This window comes from Hydra vulgaris, chromosome 01 (genome assembly GCF_038396675.1).
Source record: "Hydra vulgaris chromosome 01, alternate assembly HydraT2T_AEP".
NCBI lineage: Eukaryota > Metazoa > Cnidaria > Hydrozoa > Anthoathecata > Hydridae > Hydra > Hydra vulgaris.
In genome coordinates, this window is record NC_088920.1 from 7097016 (window position 1) to 7114700 (window position 17685).

The following is a 17685-nucleotide window of genomic DNA, read 5'->3' on the forward strand; positions in this document are numbered from 1 at the left end:
ACCTTGTGGGATGTTAATTATCTCACTTACAAAGACAGAAATGCTCAAAATAAATGCATGGAATAATTGATATTTTATAAATTTTTTAAATAAACAGGAGAAGCAGGAGCAGAAGCCGCAGCCTCAAACTTACCTAAATTAAAATAACGTTTTTTGCGTGAAAAAAGTGCGAACAAACCAACGGAATGTAATTTTATCTAACGTAAATACTGTTCCAGATTTTCCCTTCATCATTTCAATCACAAAGTTTTTCGCTATCAAGTCCAAGTGTTTGTCAAAGTAAGTCCAAGTGTTAGTAATTATAGCAATGACTTCACTATATTTTCAAAAACATTAATCGATATCAGATCATCCAATAAAAATTTTACTCAAATTATACAAAATATCATAATCAAATTTTATTATATTTTACTTTAATATCAGAAACTTTACAGAAATTTTTACTTTTGTATTGAAACATGGTTGGGATAGCATTTTTTATTGAAACATAATTGGGTAAGCATTTAAAAAAAAGTTTTTATTTGTGAAATCAAACTGCCAACTCAGTTCTCCTTCTGGTGAAAGAAAGTATTTATTATAGTCGTCTCAGACTTGTTTTGCATCTGTCGAGTTGTTATTAGAACTTAATTGTGACACTTGCTGTAGTGCAGCAGAACATGAACTATTTTAACCTTTCCTCCAATCACCTGGTCTAAACCCAAAAGAACCGCCAACATCAGTGTAGTTTGTGAGACAGTAAAGAAAACTATTTTCTGATCTTTTTTTCTCATAAGAAATTTATGTCAAGCTACAATTGCTTGTGTAATCAAAATCACTTTTTCACGATTACTGGTAACTGGTCAGTGAAATATACGAAAGCGTGTTGTAGCAATACTAAATGTATTTTTTTATACCCCTTCTAGGCCTTAAAAGTCTGTAAATTAATTTTCTTTGTTTTTTTGAAATTTTCAATTTTTTCTAGAGTATTGCAGCAAGAGTACACTGAGCATCTCCTGTTACAAAGAATCTAAGTGTTACAGCTCACCTCTTACTTGGGCTAAAAGCGTCTCTCATAATAGTTCTTTTTTTTACAATGGTAGGCGCTACATACGAAAGCAATTCTTCGTTAGAGGCATTAAAAGTTGTTAAAACAATAATCTTGTAACAATAAATGAATCTTTATTTTCTGTAGACGTTCGGCATAAGTTATCCTTACCCAAAATAGTTTCTTATTTTTATTTTCTCGTTTTATTTGCAACATCTTTAAAACAATTGTTTTTCTTCGAGTCAATAACAACATTTTTTTCATATCAATACGTTTTCCAAATAGCGCAAATAGTTTTGCTGGTGGAAATTAAAATTTTAAATCAACAAAAAGTTATCGACGAAAAAATTTGCTTTGCGCAAAATAATTCGCTCCATGATAATTCGCCTTTAAACCGCAAGCTATTTTTGATGTGAGTAACAACACCACTTTTTCCATGCTTTATATAAGGTTACTTTCTATATATATATGTTTGTGTGCCACAAAATTTGAAATCAATTTTTGAAAGCTTTTTTCTCAACCAATTTTCCTCAAATTTTGCACACTTAATCATTTTCGATGACAATACAAGGAAATGGAAAAATTAGTTCAAAAAAAGTTAATTAAGTTAACAAAAATTTAATTTGTATTTCCCCATAAGAACACTGAATTAATAAAAAAAAAATTTAAAAACGTAACAGTAATTTTTCCTTCTACAAAAGACAACAAAAAAATAATTTCTAGGCCCAATAGAATTCTGCTTGCATAAAGCATGGATTTGAAAAAAGAATTTTTTTTTGATTTACTAGTTTTTAGACTTTTTTTGTAAGTGGATTGCGTCATATATTTGTAATTCTTTAAATTTGCGGCCGTGGCGCAGTGGTTAGAGAACTTGCTTCAGAAGCAGTAGATCGAGGTTCGAAACAAGCTCTGGACATATTTCCGCGTCACGGTAAAGAAGGAAGCCTGAACTTCCTAAGTAAACGCACTTCCGCGGTATTCTGTGACAAGGTGGGGCACCTAAATAACAAAGTTAAAGTTAAAAAAATTCAAACCGACAATTATCGCTAAAGGCATCATTAGTTAGCCAAGTTTCGCCTGAACAAATTATATTAAAAATTACTTACTTCCAAGATTATTTTAAACTTTTCAAAGTTTGCTTTAGCGCATCTTATGTTGAAATGAAGAAAAGCTTTTCAAAGGATTCATAATGCGATAAATTTTGGCTCAGAAAAAAGTACGGTGCTTCCGTGTTCATTAACGAAGAACTATCATAAATAATTTTATCAGCTCTTCAAGCATGTTTAATTTACTAAATCTAAAGTCGTTTTCAGTCACATTCATTTTAAAGCGTTTTAGACTTTTCATGAATATTATTATTTACTTTCGAAATCATTATATTTTACTACAAAAACTTAAATATTATGCCTTAAAATGATTTAGAAGCTACATAACAAAAAGAAAACAGTTTGTAATTAGTAACGACGGTAACCAATACAATTATCTTGATATTGTATGCGGAGTTGCTCTGGATTCAATTCCCTCTTTTAATAATATTTATAAATGATTTGAACAAAGCTTCTAACCGTATAAGTATCATGTACGCAGATGATACCAATCTATTACTCTTAAGCAGTAGTACTCTATTACTCTCAAGCAGTAGAATTCTTTACCACTATGAATAAAAAATTAAAACGTTTATTAAACTGGTTTAATCGTAATTAGCTAGCAATAAATATTAATAAAACCAAAACGACTCTATTCTATTCGTATGTAAAAAAGCGATTTTTAACAACAAACTTGCCGCAACCCTATATTGACGAAATTGAACAAAATATGGTATCGTTACAAAATTAATAACTTAAAACTAAGGGTCTGCGTGTCGTTATTTTTTTAAATCGAGACGAGACGATCCTAAAAGCTTTGTCCCGATTAGCGATAAATATCGACACCATTTTTAATATCATTCGAAATCCGGGACAATACCGAGACGAGCCGAGATGTCCCGGACAAAATAGGAGCTTCACAATTTCCCTTAATTTTTTATTTTTTACAATTGTTTTGGCAACTTTTTTGTAATTAAACTATTTACCGAGACTTAACAAGACAAATAAAAATTGAAATAAAAATGTGCATGTGTTTCATTTATTTTATTTATAATGTTGTACTGTAATGCACATTAACTAAATTTTATTGGCAATAAATAAAAGTTTTTATTTACAAACTTTGTTAAACAGTTCATTACTTGTGTACACTAGTTGAAGGTGCATCAGTTGGAGCTTTGGATGGCCCAGCAAAAGGAGCTGGAGCAAAAAACCCCTTGAACTGGTGATCAGTGGTGTAATACCTGGTACATAAGATATTGAAGCAGTAGAGGTTCTAGAGGAGGCAGTACTTGCTCGTGACATCGTTTGACTTGGCAGTCTTGGATTAAACTGAATCTCAACCACATCATCAGATTCAACAACATTGGCTTGATCACTCTCTTGAGACAACAAATCTGGAAGGAAATTTACAAAAGTTTTTTAAACTGAGCAAAATTTCAGTTTGAAAAAAATTTAAAAGTTTAAAGTTAAAACAAAAAACATAGAAACATTAAATGAAAGTGGCAAAATTTAAGATTTTACTAAAGGCAAAGATAAAGTTAAGATCTCTCTTTAGAATTTTTGTGAAAGGCTTATCAGGATCTATGTCATCTTCTGAGGTCAGTTTCCAGGAGTTGATTTGAACAAAGTCATAGTTCTGTTGGATATAAAGCAACTTTTCAACATTTTCCGGCTGAAGCTTGGTCCTTTTGTGTGTGACTATGTTTCCTCCTGCCGAGAAGGCCTACTCGGAAGTGGCTAAAGATGCTGGATTTGCCAGGTAACGCCTTGCTGCTTCAGCCAAAAGAGGTAAAGTCATTTCGTGTTTTTTCCAAAACCCAAGAACATTTTCGTGCGCCTCTTTCCTTGGCCAGGGATGCATATTCTTGTAGACTTCCCATTCCTTGGCAAAGTTGGACTTGTCCGAAATTGCAGTGTGTTTAGAATGAAATTCAATCACTTCTTGAGCCAACGAATCTGTTTCCTCCTCCAAGTTTGCAGTGGCAGTTGGTTGATTCATGCTTTTGTTGAGCCATTCATGATGATTGGTGTGGTTTTCAACCAAGTACTTGTAGGTTTTATCATAGGTTCCAAATTTTTTGAATGCCACACCCTTGTAGTAAGGATTAAGGAGATGACCAACACCAAGAAACACGGTATGAGTGCCAGCATTTTTAACCTTTTATCAAGCTTGGCTTAAAAAGTTCCACCAACAATAATGAGTCGGCTTTTTATCTGCACTAAGTCTCTCAGATGTCTTAACCAACAGTTTGAGAGTAGGCAACAGTTCCTCAAAGATTTTAAACTCCAATTAATTGCCTAAAGAGGTTCTGTCATGTCAAAGACACTCTGCACACACATGTATGTAGAATTCCAGCGAGTGTTGTTGGTGATGAACTTTTTGTAGACCAACTCTGTAACATTTTTCTTTGAATTGAATTCCATGGTAAGACAAATGTCCCTGTTCATAGCTACAGTTTCGGCCTTGATTTTTTCATTCGCCATATGACTCTTGTGCGTCTTTTCTGCTAGCCTTTGAGCACGAGTGATTGCATGGTCTACTGTTGCGGTGGCATCGATAGTGTCCTTGATGGCAAAATTCAAGGTATGGTCCACACAAAGCAAAGACTCGTCAATAAAGGTGCACTTTAGAATTGCAGCTTTGACATTCGCAACATTGTCATGAGTTACGACAACTGAAACAGTTCCCGATGCAGGTAGATTGGCAACAACCTAAAATAGTAACAAAAAATTACAGCAAACTGAAGTGTCTAGTATTGTCACAGTGTGGTAATTTATGTCTAATACAAACACTAAAATAACTAACTTTCCTTTGCACTGATTATAAACGTGCATAATGGCAAGATCAGACATATCACTTTAACTGTTAAACACAATTAACTTAATTCATGTAAAAAAGTACATTTTGTAATTTAACTTACTTGTCGATCTTTTTGACAATGTTGTCTGCTGTGTGCCTCTCACTGAACGGACTGACAAACGACAAACTTGTTAAGGGTCCACTCCTTGTCAATGTAATGAACAGACAATGATTGGTATGGATCAAACTTGAAGTCCAAATGTCCGTGCTCAAAGCCATTCCCGGACTTTCAATCAGGTCAGTTTCCGAAACTTTATTCACAATCGACTTGATATTGTCATACAACAAAGGCAGCTTGTACCTAGAGTAAGTTGTGGTAGGCTTGATTTTCAGCTTTGGATCTAAGTAGTGCATAAACTCCTTGAAAGGTCTTGCCTCAACAAAGCTGAAAGGAAGATTCATCCTTGCCAGAAGTTTCATAATTTTTAAGTCGCCTCGAAGTTGCTTTGAATCTCTGGATTTGTACTTCAGACTCAGACTCAAACACTGACTCAGTCTTTCCTGGCTTGACTTGAGCTCAATAAGACAATCTGACATGGAAAGTCGTCTTTTCTTAATGGAGCGGTTGAGAAATTGAGGATATTTTTTGCCTAGAAAAAATCTTAAAATAGTTTAGTATTGCTAAGTCTCGTTATGCTGAGGTAAAAAATAAATTGTGCGGGAATGATTGCTAATTTATTAATTTAGGGTATAAATTGAGTATAAACTTATTAAAATAAGTCATAAAAAGTGGTTTTTTCTTTAGGGATTAAAAATACAATACACAAAAACGTTTATTTCAATAAAGAGTTTAAAAAAATCATTACAACATCTTTTTAAAATAAAGTTGCTACAAGCAGCTTCATTTTACACTTTTAACTCACCTCTTTGTGGCTCATTAGTCTCATCTTCATTATAAATATTTTCAAGTTCGTCCAAGGCCAAATCAGAATCTCTCTTGTGGACAGCTTTATGTTTCTCAAGTTCTTTGAACTCACGAGGGTGGGCACAGAGTTTGAACCGACCATTGGCCTGGCTTATACCACGGTCATCATGGGTTATGTCTGTTTTTTACTCCTCATAAAATTTCCAGATATGACCTTTGCTTCGCGGCATCTTGCAGACTGATTGACAATTTGACTTTGACTATACTCAGACAGCGCCGGATGTAAAAGTCAAACTAAAAATTTAAAGTATAAATTAAAATTCAGGAGCTTGATGTTGACGTGCCCACTCTCCAGAGAGTACTGAGCCTTGCCATTTCCCGAAAAATGAAACTATGTTACGCGGGTTTTAAAAAGCTAGGACAATTCAACTAACAACAGTTCAACTTTACTAAACTAATTTAGTAATTCACTAATTTAACAAAATTATATATACTTTTTTATTAAAATATGCATAACATTCAAAATTGGTATGTCTTATATGATTTGATGTCTCTGTTTTTCTTGTATTATCAAAAAATATCAAATTTTTTCACCTGCTTTAGTGCACAAATGGTCCAAGAAAGACACTTTAATGCTTTTAGCATTAAATTTCACTATTATATAAAAAGAGTTATAATATATAAATTTAAACTTTTTGGTTATTGAAAAATTTTTGTAATTGTTTTTGTTGAAAATGGTTAGCATTTTTTTAACGGCAAATTTATTCTGCCTGTCATATATTGCCAAGTCTGGCCCTTAATGTTAGTGCTAGTAACATTAAGGGCCAGGTTGGTTACATGTAACCAAATTTGTCTAATGTTACTGCTAGTAACATTAGGCAGATTTGGTTACATTTGGCTGCCTAGTTGCCTAGGCAGCTAAATGTAACCAAATCTGCCCAACTGCACATTAATAATTATGGATTTAACTTGTTAATCCTTAATCCACGCGTTCGGAATGTTTCGTTTGTCGCGAATCGTTGTGGCATGTCTTGTTTTGTCACGTATCTTAACAGAATGTCTCGAATCGTTATGCCACGTCTCAAACCGTAATGGCATTAATATATATCATTGAGACAGATATATATAAGTATCTATGTCTAAATGGTATATATTAACTAGATGTCTAACTTCAAAAAAATTCCGTAAGAAAAAGTGAAGCAAGTTTTTAAAGTTTTTTAACCCGCTTTGTTTAAACTGGAAAATTAATAAGTCTTTGTTTAGCTTTGTTTTTATGATTGCGTCATTTCTGGCAGGCAAAACAAACTTGGTTGGCAAAAAATTTTCTTCACTGCAAAAGCGCCAGTTAGATATCTAGTTAATATAATTGATCTGTCTCGTAACATTTTGTATTTATCCGGGACACAGTTTTTAAATTCCAAGAAAAAATTTATGTCTCCTTTTTTTCCGGGATAATCGTTTCCTTTGTCTCGTTATTTTTTTCCGGGAAATTTCTCGTCTCATTACGCTTTTCCCGGTTCATTTAGAGAAAACGATTCCGAGACGCAGACCCTTAGTTAAAACTTCTTTATCGCTGTCAAAAACAATCTATCCGCAAAATTAACTATGCTAATGGTTTTACCTATACAAAAGCTTTTTTTAATGAAAGAAGATTATTAAATTTATTTGAACTCCATGGGTTTTAAGTTTTATTTTTTCATTAGAAAATTTATTTCTTGCATTCCTAACGAGTTGTATAAAAAAATTGGTAGCAAAAATAAAAATTAGAACATATAAAAAAACATATAAAAAAAGCAATTACTTTTCTTTGCACTTTCATCCCTTGTGAAAAATTTATCGTCGAATATGAACGCGAATTTTTCAGACTTTTCCACTTTCATTTTTTGTAGCAGTTTTTCTTCGAATATATTATATATTTCGTAAACGATTTTCAAATACTGTAAACGGTTCTTGACGAATTTTAAATATTGTAAATGGTTCTGGATGATAGGACCACTAGGCCCTCTTCGAGTGTCCGTGTTCTTATATTTGATCTAAGTATTATGATTATTTTTTATTTTTGCTTGAATATATAAGAGCAAAAAAAAAAAAAAAAAAAAAAAAAAAAATATGTATATATATATATACATATAGATATAGATATATATATATATATATATATATATATATATATATATATATATATATATATATATATATATATATATATATATGTATATATATATATATATATATATATATATATATATATATATATATATATATATATATATATATATATATATATGTATAACAACAATAACCTGGTTAATCGTCTTGCAGTTCTTGATAAAGAAAATAAAACTGAAAAAAACTTGAAAAATGCGCCTCAAATGCAAAGAGAGTTTTAGTTTAAATAAAAGTTTAAAGCCATTTGTAACCTAAAGTTGCCTAAGTTTTACTTAAGTTTATCTTACGGGCATTTGTTACTTTAAATAAGGATGTTGGAAAGTGAAAAAGTAAAGTTATTGTCTTTGGAATGTCACAAAGGAGAAAAGACATTGATACTAAAATCAAAAAAGAGTCTGATTCCAAATTAGTCGATGATCTGTTTAGAGAAATAATCTTAATTAAAAATATAATCATAAAAGTTCTTCAAATCCAGGAGCGATGAACTAAGCAGCCCTGTTTTAGTAAAATTAACCAGCAACGCAAACTGATTAAAAGTTTTGCTATATAGCTGAAACATTGAAATTTTTTCAAAAAGTATACATTAATCTGGATCAAACTGATACTAAAAAGAAACAAAAAAAAGAATTAGTTATTGAGAAATGCCACAGAAAACTTTAACTATCGACAAGTCCTTTTGGTATGGTATTCGAGGAATTAGAGTCTACACGTTCCGCATTAAGTAAATTGCCAAAAAATACCGTCATCTGTCTTGCTGCTATACTAATGCAACATTGCCAAAAAAAAAAGTTTGATGAATTAATAACTGATATGGAAGTTAAGCAACCACATTTGTAATGATATGTAAAGCATGGCGAAGTGAATCATCAACAACAAATTTTCCTTTTCCAGACAAAAGAGATTTTGTCTTTTCCAGACGAAACAGACAAGTTTTTTTTTTTCCAGACAAAACATGGGGAAATGGAGTATACATTTATAGCATTGAAAGCATCAATTCTTTTAATTGGACTTTTTGGAAATTTCTTCAATAGCTAGTCTTTTCATTAGTAGGTTCATTAGAAAAGCTGATGAGAAAACAACTTGTTAAAAAAAAGCTGATTATGGATTTAAAAGCTGATAATTGAAGAAATTTCTTCAAGTCCAATTAAAAGAAAAGTATTTTTCCTAAATTATTACTGCGCTGTTCTTCATTAACATAATTATATATATATATATATATATATATATATATATATATATATATATATATATATATAAATATATATATATATATATATATATATATATATATATATATATATATATATATATATATATATATATATATATATATATATATATATATATATATATATATATATATATATATATATATATATATATATATATTAATTATACGAATTATACATTGAACATAACGTTTGGTTTTTTTTTTAAATTTTTCTGTTTAACTTGGTATAATATTATTTTTACAATGCACGTTTAAATAGAAGAGAATACATAAATAAGTACTAAAAATTACATGATAATTAAATAAAGTCAAAGCAGAGAGGGTTTCAAAGAAAATACGGAAAACATTACATTTTCACAATCTTTTCATAGAGCCCCTTTTATAAAGAATTAAATACTGCATCGTAATCGTATAAAATTACCGTTGAAATAGTCAAAACAATTAAATAAAAAATAAACAGAAAATAAAAAATATAGTCAAAAGAAGAAAAATTAACCATTTAAATAGTCAAACAAATACTAAAAATGTAAGTTTTTCTTAAAATTACATTTTGAAAATTTCTTTTTTTGTTTGAAACTTAAACGAATTTAAGAACTTCACCATTAATTTATATTCTTTTTGAAAGTCATTTCATAATTTGGGTCCTCGATAAGATATACAATATTCTGAGAATTTATTACATTTCCGAGACAATTTTTAAATGTTGTTCACATTAAATCTTAGATTATAACTTTCATTTAGATTTTTTTTCAAACTTGTTGTTAAAGTTTTCTGGTAAGAGTTTGTTGTAATAACTAAATTAGATGCTGATAAGTATTTATTTCAAATATATCCGTCATTTTCTTATCTTTCATTAGTGGTTTCGCATGTTCTTGTTTGCGTTTAGCGTATATGATTCGGCAAGCGTCTTTTTGTAGCCTATAAATTGTTTGGAGTTATGTTGGTTGTGTACTAACCCATGATATGTTTGCAAAATTTATGAAACAATAAATTAGTCCGTAATATATCAGTGTAAGAATGGTTTTAATTTAAATAAGGATGCCAATTTTCATCGACAAAAATTCCTAAGAATTTTATGTCTACTTGTTTTTTAATATAAATTAAGAACAGGAGTACTCCGCATACAACGCCTAATATTCTGGATTGTACATTATAAACATATTGCTTTCAATTAGTAAGATAGCTTTTAATCCCGGAAAAGGTTGCATTATTTATACCATGCCTAATTTTTTCTAAGCGAATGCAATGTAGTAACCTGTTATATAACACGAAATTTAGCGTTATCAATAACCATTATTAAATGTTTTTAAAGATATGTGTACCCTTAACGCAAACAATAAAGATATTTTTTTTAACAACACTTTTGTCAAACAAGGTTTGACAAAATTTAAACAATCAAATTTAATTAATCAAACCTTTGTCTATCTTTGTAATAATCTTCAAAATAAAATTATTGCTTTATTAACTTTAAAGTACGATTATCTTAACGCTGGAATAAGTTCTTTAGCCCAATTTTGATTTTTTAATCTCATTTTCAATTTTTAGGGATAAGTTAAAGACTATTATTTTTTAAATGGAATTTAATGCCTATTTATACAAATATGATTATATAGTTTACATCGGTGTTGTTTGCTGTTATTTATTTTTTGGACATTTTAGATATTACATTGATGGGGAAGACTCTCGGTCTATAGAAGCTAACCTGAATATGCTTCATGGAATAGGTCTCTTTGGAGACGAGTTCATAAATAAAAAAAAATCATTGGGTAATCTTGATGCTGCTTGGAGTACTAAGTGGATTGGTTACACAGCTAAAAATGGTGGATATTACACAACAATGAGATTTCCGTTTCAGCGTTCTATAAGAATCACATTTATTCCACAGAGATCACAATATTATTGGTATATTGCTCGTGGTGTTGAACACTATCCATTAATTATAGGCGATATTCAACTTCCATCAAAATATCGATTAGTTTTACAGAAAACTGTTAAAAGCTTGAAACAATTTGACTATGTAAGTCTGGCTTCTTCACACAAAGAGGGTTTGTTGTTTATGGTGACATTGGCAACAAATAGTACAAATTTTTATCATCTTGAAGGATGTTTTCGCATAGTAGTAAATCATAAACCTGTAAGTTATTTATCGTCAGGAACTGAAGACATGTTTCTTTCTGCGTATTACTATAACAAAGGAATTTTCCATACAGATCATTCTGGATGTACCTATTTAAATAACCCTGGATCAATGAGTGCTTATAAGTTTTTTGTTGATGATCCTGTGTTTGTGTATGATGGTTTTCATTTAGTGTGGAGATCTGGTGAGGTAAATAATTTGCTACCAAAATAAGTTTTTAATTTATAGTTATAATTTGTGTATATACATATAAATTAGTAAAAAAAAAACACGTATAAGTGTTGTTTTTTTACTAATTTATCACTAGTCTTTTTAGAACATACAAAGCAAGTATTGCTTTATTTTTTAAAACAGTTAGAAGGTGCTGAAGGTCTTTTTATTAAGTTCAAGTTTATTTATATTTTATATTAGTTCAAGTTTATTTATAGTTTATATTAGTAAGTTTATTTATAGATTAAGATTGTTGATTGTAGATGGATTAATAAGAAATTAAAAATTTTTAGATAGGCAAGCTGACAGCGATTTAAGTAAGTTTTATCATTTAGATTATACTTAAGTACGAATTCCATATATATGAGAAATTGTTGCATTTGCAATTTAAGATTTTTTAGATAGGCAATCGGACAGCGACTCAATTAAGCTTTATCATACGAACTCTATATATGTGAAACAAATTACCCAATGTTGCATTTGCATTTTTATTGTATGTAGTTTTATCTAAATTTTTATTTTTAGACAGACAGATAGAACTCAGTAATTTTTGTAGATTTAAGAGCTTCTTTTTAATATTCTTTAATCAAGATTAAATCATTGAACCTTATTATATATCTCATTTTAATAAATTTTGTAATTTAGGAATTTAGGTATCATCAGCTGATAGAAATAGTAATGTCTTTTATTTTATATAAAAAGATTCAATAAATATTATTTATTTAAACATAATCATCAAATAGCAATATCTTTCAATAAATATTGTCTATTTAAACATAATCATCAGGGTTAGATAAAATAGCTTTTTTATTTAATATTTTTCTATTTTGTTATAACTTCAGTAGCATCAGGCACTTCAGGTAACTTATTTCATATATTTTGTTTTGATACTTGAATTACAATTGTTAATTAAGTTTACAAGCAATAAATATTGTTTAATTCAACACTATTGTCAGGATTATATAAACAAGCTTTTCGTTTCATATCTTGTTATAGTTGCTTTATCTGGATCAACTTTAGGTAATGGCAAATCATTAATTTATTTTTTATTATTTAGGTTATAGTTAAATATAGATAGAAAACAGTAAGTATTTAATATAGATAGAAAACAGTAAGATTTGAAAGTATTTGTACGCTTTTTTCTAATGATTCCTTTTTTTGGATTAAATCCACTACGTTAATTCTATTTTTTTTAATAGAATTAACGTAGTGATTAAAATCACTACGTTAATTCTATTTTTAAATGAAGTAATTTATTAATTTTTGTTACTTTGGGGTTAGTTACTTTTCTATTTGTTATTTAATAAAAAAATAAGCAATAAATACCTTTTTCATTTAGTTTCGTCGACTTCATTATCCGATAACTCAATAATTTTCCATGCGGTAGTTTTTCACTTGGGTAAAACAATATATATATATATACATATATATAAATATATATATATATATATATATATATATATATATATATATATATATATATATATATATATATATATATGTATATATATATATATATATATATATATATATATATATATATATATATATATATATATATATATATATATATATATATATATGTATATATATATATATATACAGTATGGGACAAAACATTTGCAACCAACATCGAACAATGCTAAAAAGTGTTCCTAATTTTACATGTCTTAAAAACGAAACGAACTATACTACCACAGCAAACAGTTAAGGAGTCTGGAGTCATAACATGCCATGACATGAGCAATCAGCTGACAGGTGGCAGCACAACGACATTATTTCGTTGACAAGTGCCATTTTGCAGCGGACAAAACAAGTGCAACACTTTTGGAAGTTTCCAGAAGCATGCAGAAGCTTCCAGAAGTTTCTTGAAGAAGCATCTGGAAGCATCCAGTAGCATCCAGAAACATCCAGAATCATTCAGAAGCATCCAGACGCATCCAGACGCTTCCAGAAGCTTCCAGAGACTTCCAGAGACTTCCAGAGACTTCCAGAAGCATCCAGAAGCTTCCAGAAGCATCGAAAAGAAGCATCTAGAATCTTCCAGAACAGGTTCACGCAGGTTCATTTTACTATATAAGAGACATATAAATCGACATGTAATTTAGTCAGTATATGGAAGTCAATCAGTCAATATTATCAAGACAGTTTATCGAAGTGAGTTTTATCAAAGTGTTTTATCGAAGAACATCAATACAAGAAGTAAAATACAACAAGTGTTTCATTACATCAATACAGTCCACATCCAACAAAGACGTTGTGTTCCACAGAGCATTATTGTATCATCACAAGGTAAATGTAACACGGTAAGCCTTGAGAAGCGTGATTATTTATTTTTTTTATTTTTATGACTTCAGGTGCAAAAATGGCTCCCGACAGTCTTGGATTGGAACTAAGAAAGAAAATTATTGGCGATTACATAAGTGGAATGTCACAAAAAAGTATTTGTGATAAATATCGCGTGAAAAAATGGACCGTATCAAGACTATGTTCCAAATATCGTTCTACGGGGCAGTTGGCAGCAGATAACAAAGGTGGAAGACCGCGTTCCACCACATCTAGAGAGAATTCTATGATCGTCAGATCCGTCAAGAAGGATCCCTGGATATCATCAGTTGAGATACAAAAGCAATTAGAACTGCCTGTATCGGACCTAACAATCAGACGACGTGCTGTTGAAGCCGGATTGTTTTCTCAACGCCCTGCAAAGAAACCGCTGATTTCACTAAAAAACCAGAAAAAAAGACTCTTGTTTGCTACATTTTATATCGACTGGAATGTGCAGAAATGGCAAACTGTTCTGTTCAGTGATGAATCGAAGTTCAACATCATTGGGAGCGATGGCATTTGCCGTGTACGTCGGCCGGCCGGAAAACTCCTTGATTTACGTTACTGCCATAAGACCGTGAAGCATGGTGGAGGCAATGTAATGGTCTGGAGGTGTTTTTCTTCTAACGGTCTAGGTCCAATACATCGAAACGAGGGACTAATGGACCGTTTCATGTATAAAAATATCCTGAAAGATGTTATGTTACCTCATGCTGAATGGAATATGCCAATAAAATGGGTTTTTCAGCAAGACAACGATCCGAAACACACTGCAAAAGTAGTCGGGCAGTGGTTTCAAGACCACCACCTATCGGTGATGGATTGGCCGCCTCAATTCCCGGATCTCAACCCTATCGAGAACCTGTGGGAGATCGTCAACCGCAGAATTAATCGAATTAATAAGAATCAACTGTTTGAACAAATCCAAAAGACCTAGGCAGCAATTCCTCAAAGTTTCATTGATCACCTAATCGAATCTATGCCTCAAAGATGCAAAGCTGTGATCGACAACAAAGGATTCGCCACGAAACATTGAAAGCGAAGTTCAGCTTGGTCAACATTTTGTCGAGTTGCACTTGTTTTGTCCAGAAGTAAATCAACTTTTTATAATATTTTCGAATAATTTATTAATTTTCGTGTGCAAATAATGAACTTTGTGATGAATAAAACTTGAAGAACTTTGTCTCTAAACAGTTACAGTTATCACTTTTATATAAAGAAACTAAATTAGCATTATTTGGTTGCACTCGTTTTGTCCGATACTGTATATATATATATATATATATATATATATATATATATATATATATATATATATATATATGTATATATATATATATATATATATATATATATATATATATATATATATATATATATATATGTATATATATATATATATATATATATATATATATATATATATATATAATTAAAAAAGTAAGATGAAAAAAAAACAACTTTTTTACGGTACTTAAAGTTTCATGCCGTTTGCGGCACTCATCAGCCATATATATATATATATATATATATATATATATATATATATATATATATATATATATATATATATATATATATATATATATATTTATATATAAAAACAAAATTATCTTCAAAACTTTAACGTTAAATTGTTACCTTATAATTAAATTAAAATGTAAGATAACAATTATACAAATATATATCGTTACTTTTTATTAGTATTACCACGTTTATTGCTAACGCAATGTTTGAAAAATATATTTAAGTATTTTAAAAAATAGGACTTTGTATAATAAGGTAGCAGTGAACAAAATTAAAAAAAGTCATGTATGTAAATTGTAATACCTTAAAATACTTTTTTTAATAGTTTTGTTTAAAGCCATTTAAGTTTTTAAAGTCAATGATATTTTGGTTAAGTAATAAAAACTTATTCCTAATAAAAGGTGCACGACAAGTATTTTTAGATTGTTTAAGCTTAGTTTTGCATAAAGGCTTTAAAAGAGTACTATTTGTGCGCAACAGGTATTTATACTCTGGCTTTTATCTATGAAGACTATAGAAAATTGAAGGAGTTTTTTGCATTTTGCTATTATACATAAGGCATAAAACATTATATATATTTAGTTCAAAAAATGTTAGTAAAGACATCTGTTCAAAAAAAGGCTTTGTGTGTTCTTATTTTTTTTTTAAATTAATTACTTGTATTGCATGTTTCTGTTTACGATAGAGAGGTACTAGTTTGCTTTTATATGCCGTATTACCGTAATTTAAATAACTTTGAACAAAGCTAATGTGGATTTGTTTTTGTTTTTGTTTTTTTTGTTTTTTTATTTCATCACAATAACTTTTACAATAAAATAAATGAAAGAAAATGCATATAAATAAAAAAAGTTTCAAATTTTGTTGCATATAAAATAAGAACGCGGAGACTTGCAGAAGATCAGATGATCTTGTCATCAAGAACCGGTTACAATCCAAACGTGTTAAAACAATTTTGTAATGTGTATAAAATAAATTAGGCAGTCAAATAAAGTTTATAAAATGAAAGTTAAAAGTAAAAGTTAACGTTTTATATAAATATTTAAAATACAAAGCTTGACAGGTATAAAATGTATAGATTAAATTAACATGATACACAAAAACAAAATTAGTAAAACGAAATTTAAATATGCGAGTATATAGCCAAATAAATATTTTTGGTATAAGAATTTGTAAAAACATTATAAATAAATCAAAACAACTAAATTTAAAAATATATAAGTATGTTTTCAGTAGAGAGAATGATATTTTTTAATTTCCTTTTAAATGCGAAAAAGTTCCAGTTGTAAGAAAATTCAAAATGTTTCAAAACTATATTGTTCCATAAAAACGCTCTTCGAAAAGAAATACAAAACTTGCCTAAATTGGTTTTGAAACCTGGAAGGGAATTATCATTTCTTAAATTATATATATATATATATATATATATATATATATATATATATATATATATATATATATATATTTTTTAAGCAATATCAATTGTGAAAAGAAACTGGAGCTGTACGAGTTTTACATTTAAATATAAAACACAGTACATTAAAAATATTTAGTTGAAATATGTTTAAAATACTCATTTCAATAAAAAGAGGCTTCGCACGTGAAAAACGGTCTTTAAAATTAACAAGACGTGCAGCATGTTCCTGTTGGCGATGAAGAGTTTTTAATTTACTTTTATTAACACAACCCCAAGCCGCATTCCCATAGATTATGTGGCAATGAATGAATGAGTGGTATAGTTGAGTTAAAATATGTTTATTTAACATGCTTCTTGCTTTATAAAATATACCTATACTTTTCGAAATTTTGCAGGTAATGTTTTTTCTATGTGAGATTTGTACATGTTGCTCTCTTAATTAGAACGCCATCAATAAAAAGAGGAAGAAGTTCGATTGGAAGTAGACGTTATTTAGAGTTAGAATGTAAAAGAGACCATTTTGTTTTTTCAATATTGAAAGAAAGTTTCTTTCATTTAAACCATTTAGAAAAATTCATTAGTTCATTGTCCATACAAGTAAATAGTGTTGTTATGTCGCTATGAGATAAAATAAAATTTGTGTCCTCAGCAAACATAACTGTCATCAAATTGGATGCTTCATAGAGGTCGTTTATGTATTTATTTTAAATATATTTTTGTAAACCTTTATCTAAATATCATTATTAATATATATATATTCATATATATATATATATATATATGTATATATATATATATAAATATATATATATATATATATATATATATATATATA

The 17685-nt window shown here is 29.2% G+C and overlaps 1 protein-coding gene across 1 annotated transcript; it reads left to right on the top strand.

The window, feature by feature from the left end:
• Nucleotides 1-10807: 10807 nt before the first annotated feature.
• Nucleotides 10808-11586, top strand: LOC136074030 (uncharacterized). Its single transcript, XM_065786328.1, has one exon. It carries the CDS (start codon nt 10808-10810, stop codon nt 11582-11584), a length of 777 nt encoding a protein of 258 aa, XP_065642400.1. The 3' UTR covers nt 11585-11586.
• The last annotated feature ends 6099 nt before the right edge of the window (nt 11587-17685 follow it).

Bases quoted from the DNA above. Each gene is read 5' to 3' on its own strand.
- LOC136074030 (XM_065786328.1), top strand. From the start codon at position 10,808: ATGGAATTTAATGCCTATTTATACAAATATGATTATATAGTTTACATC.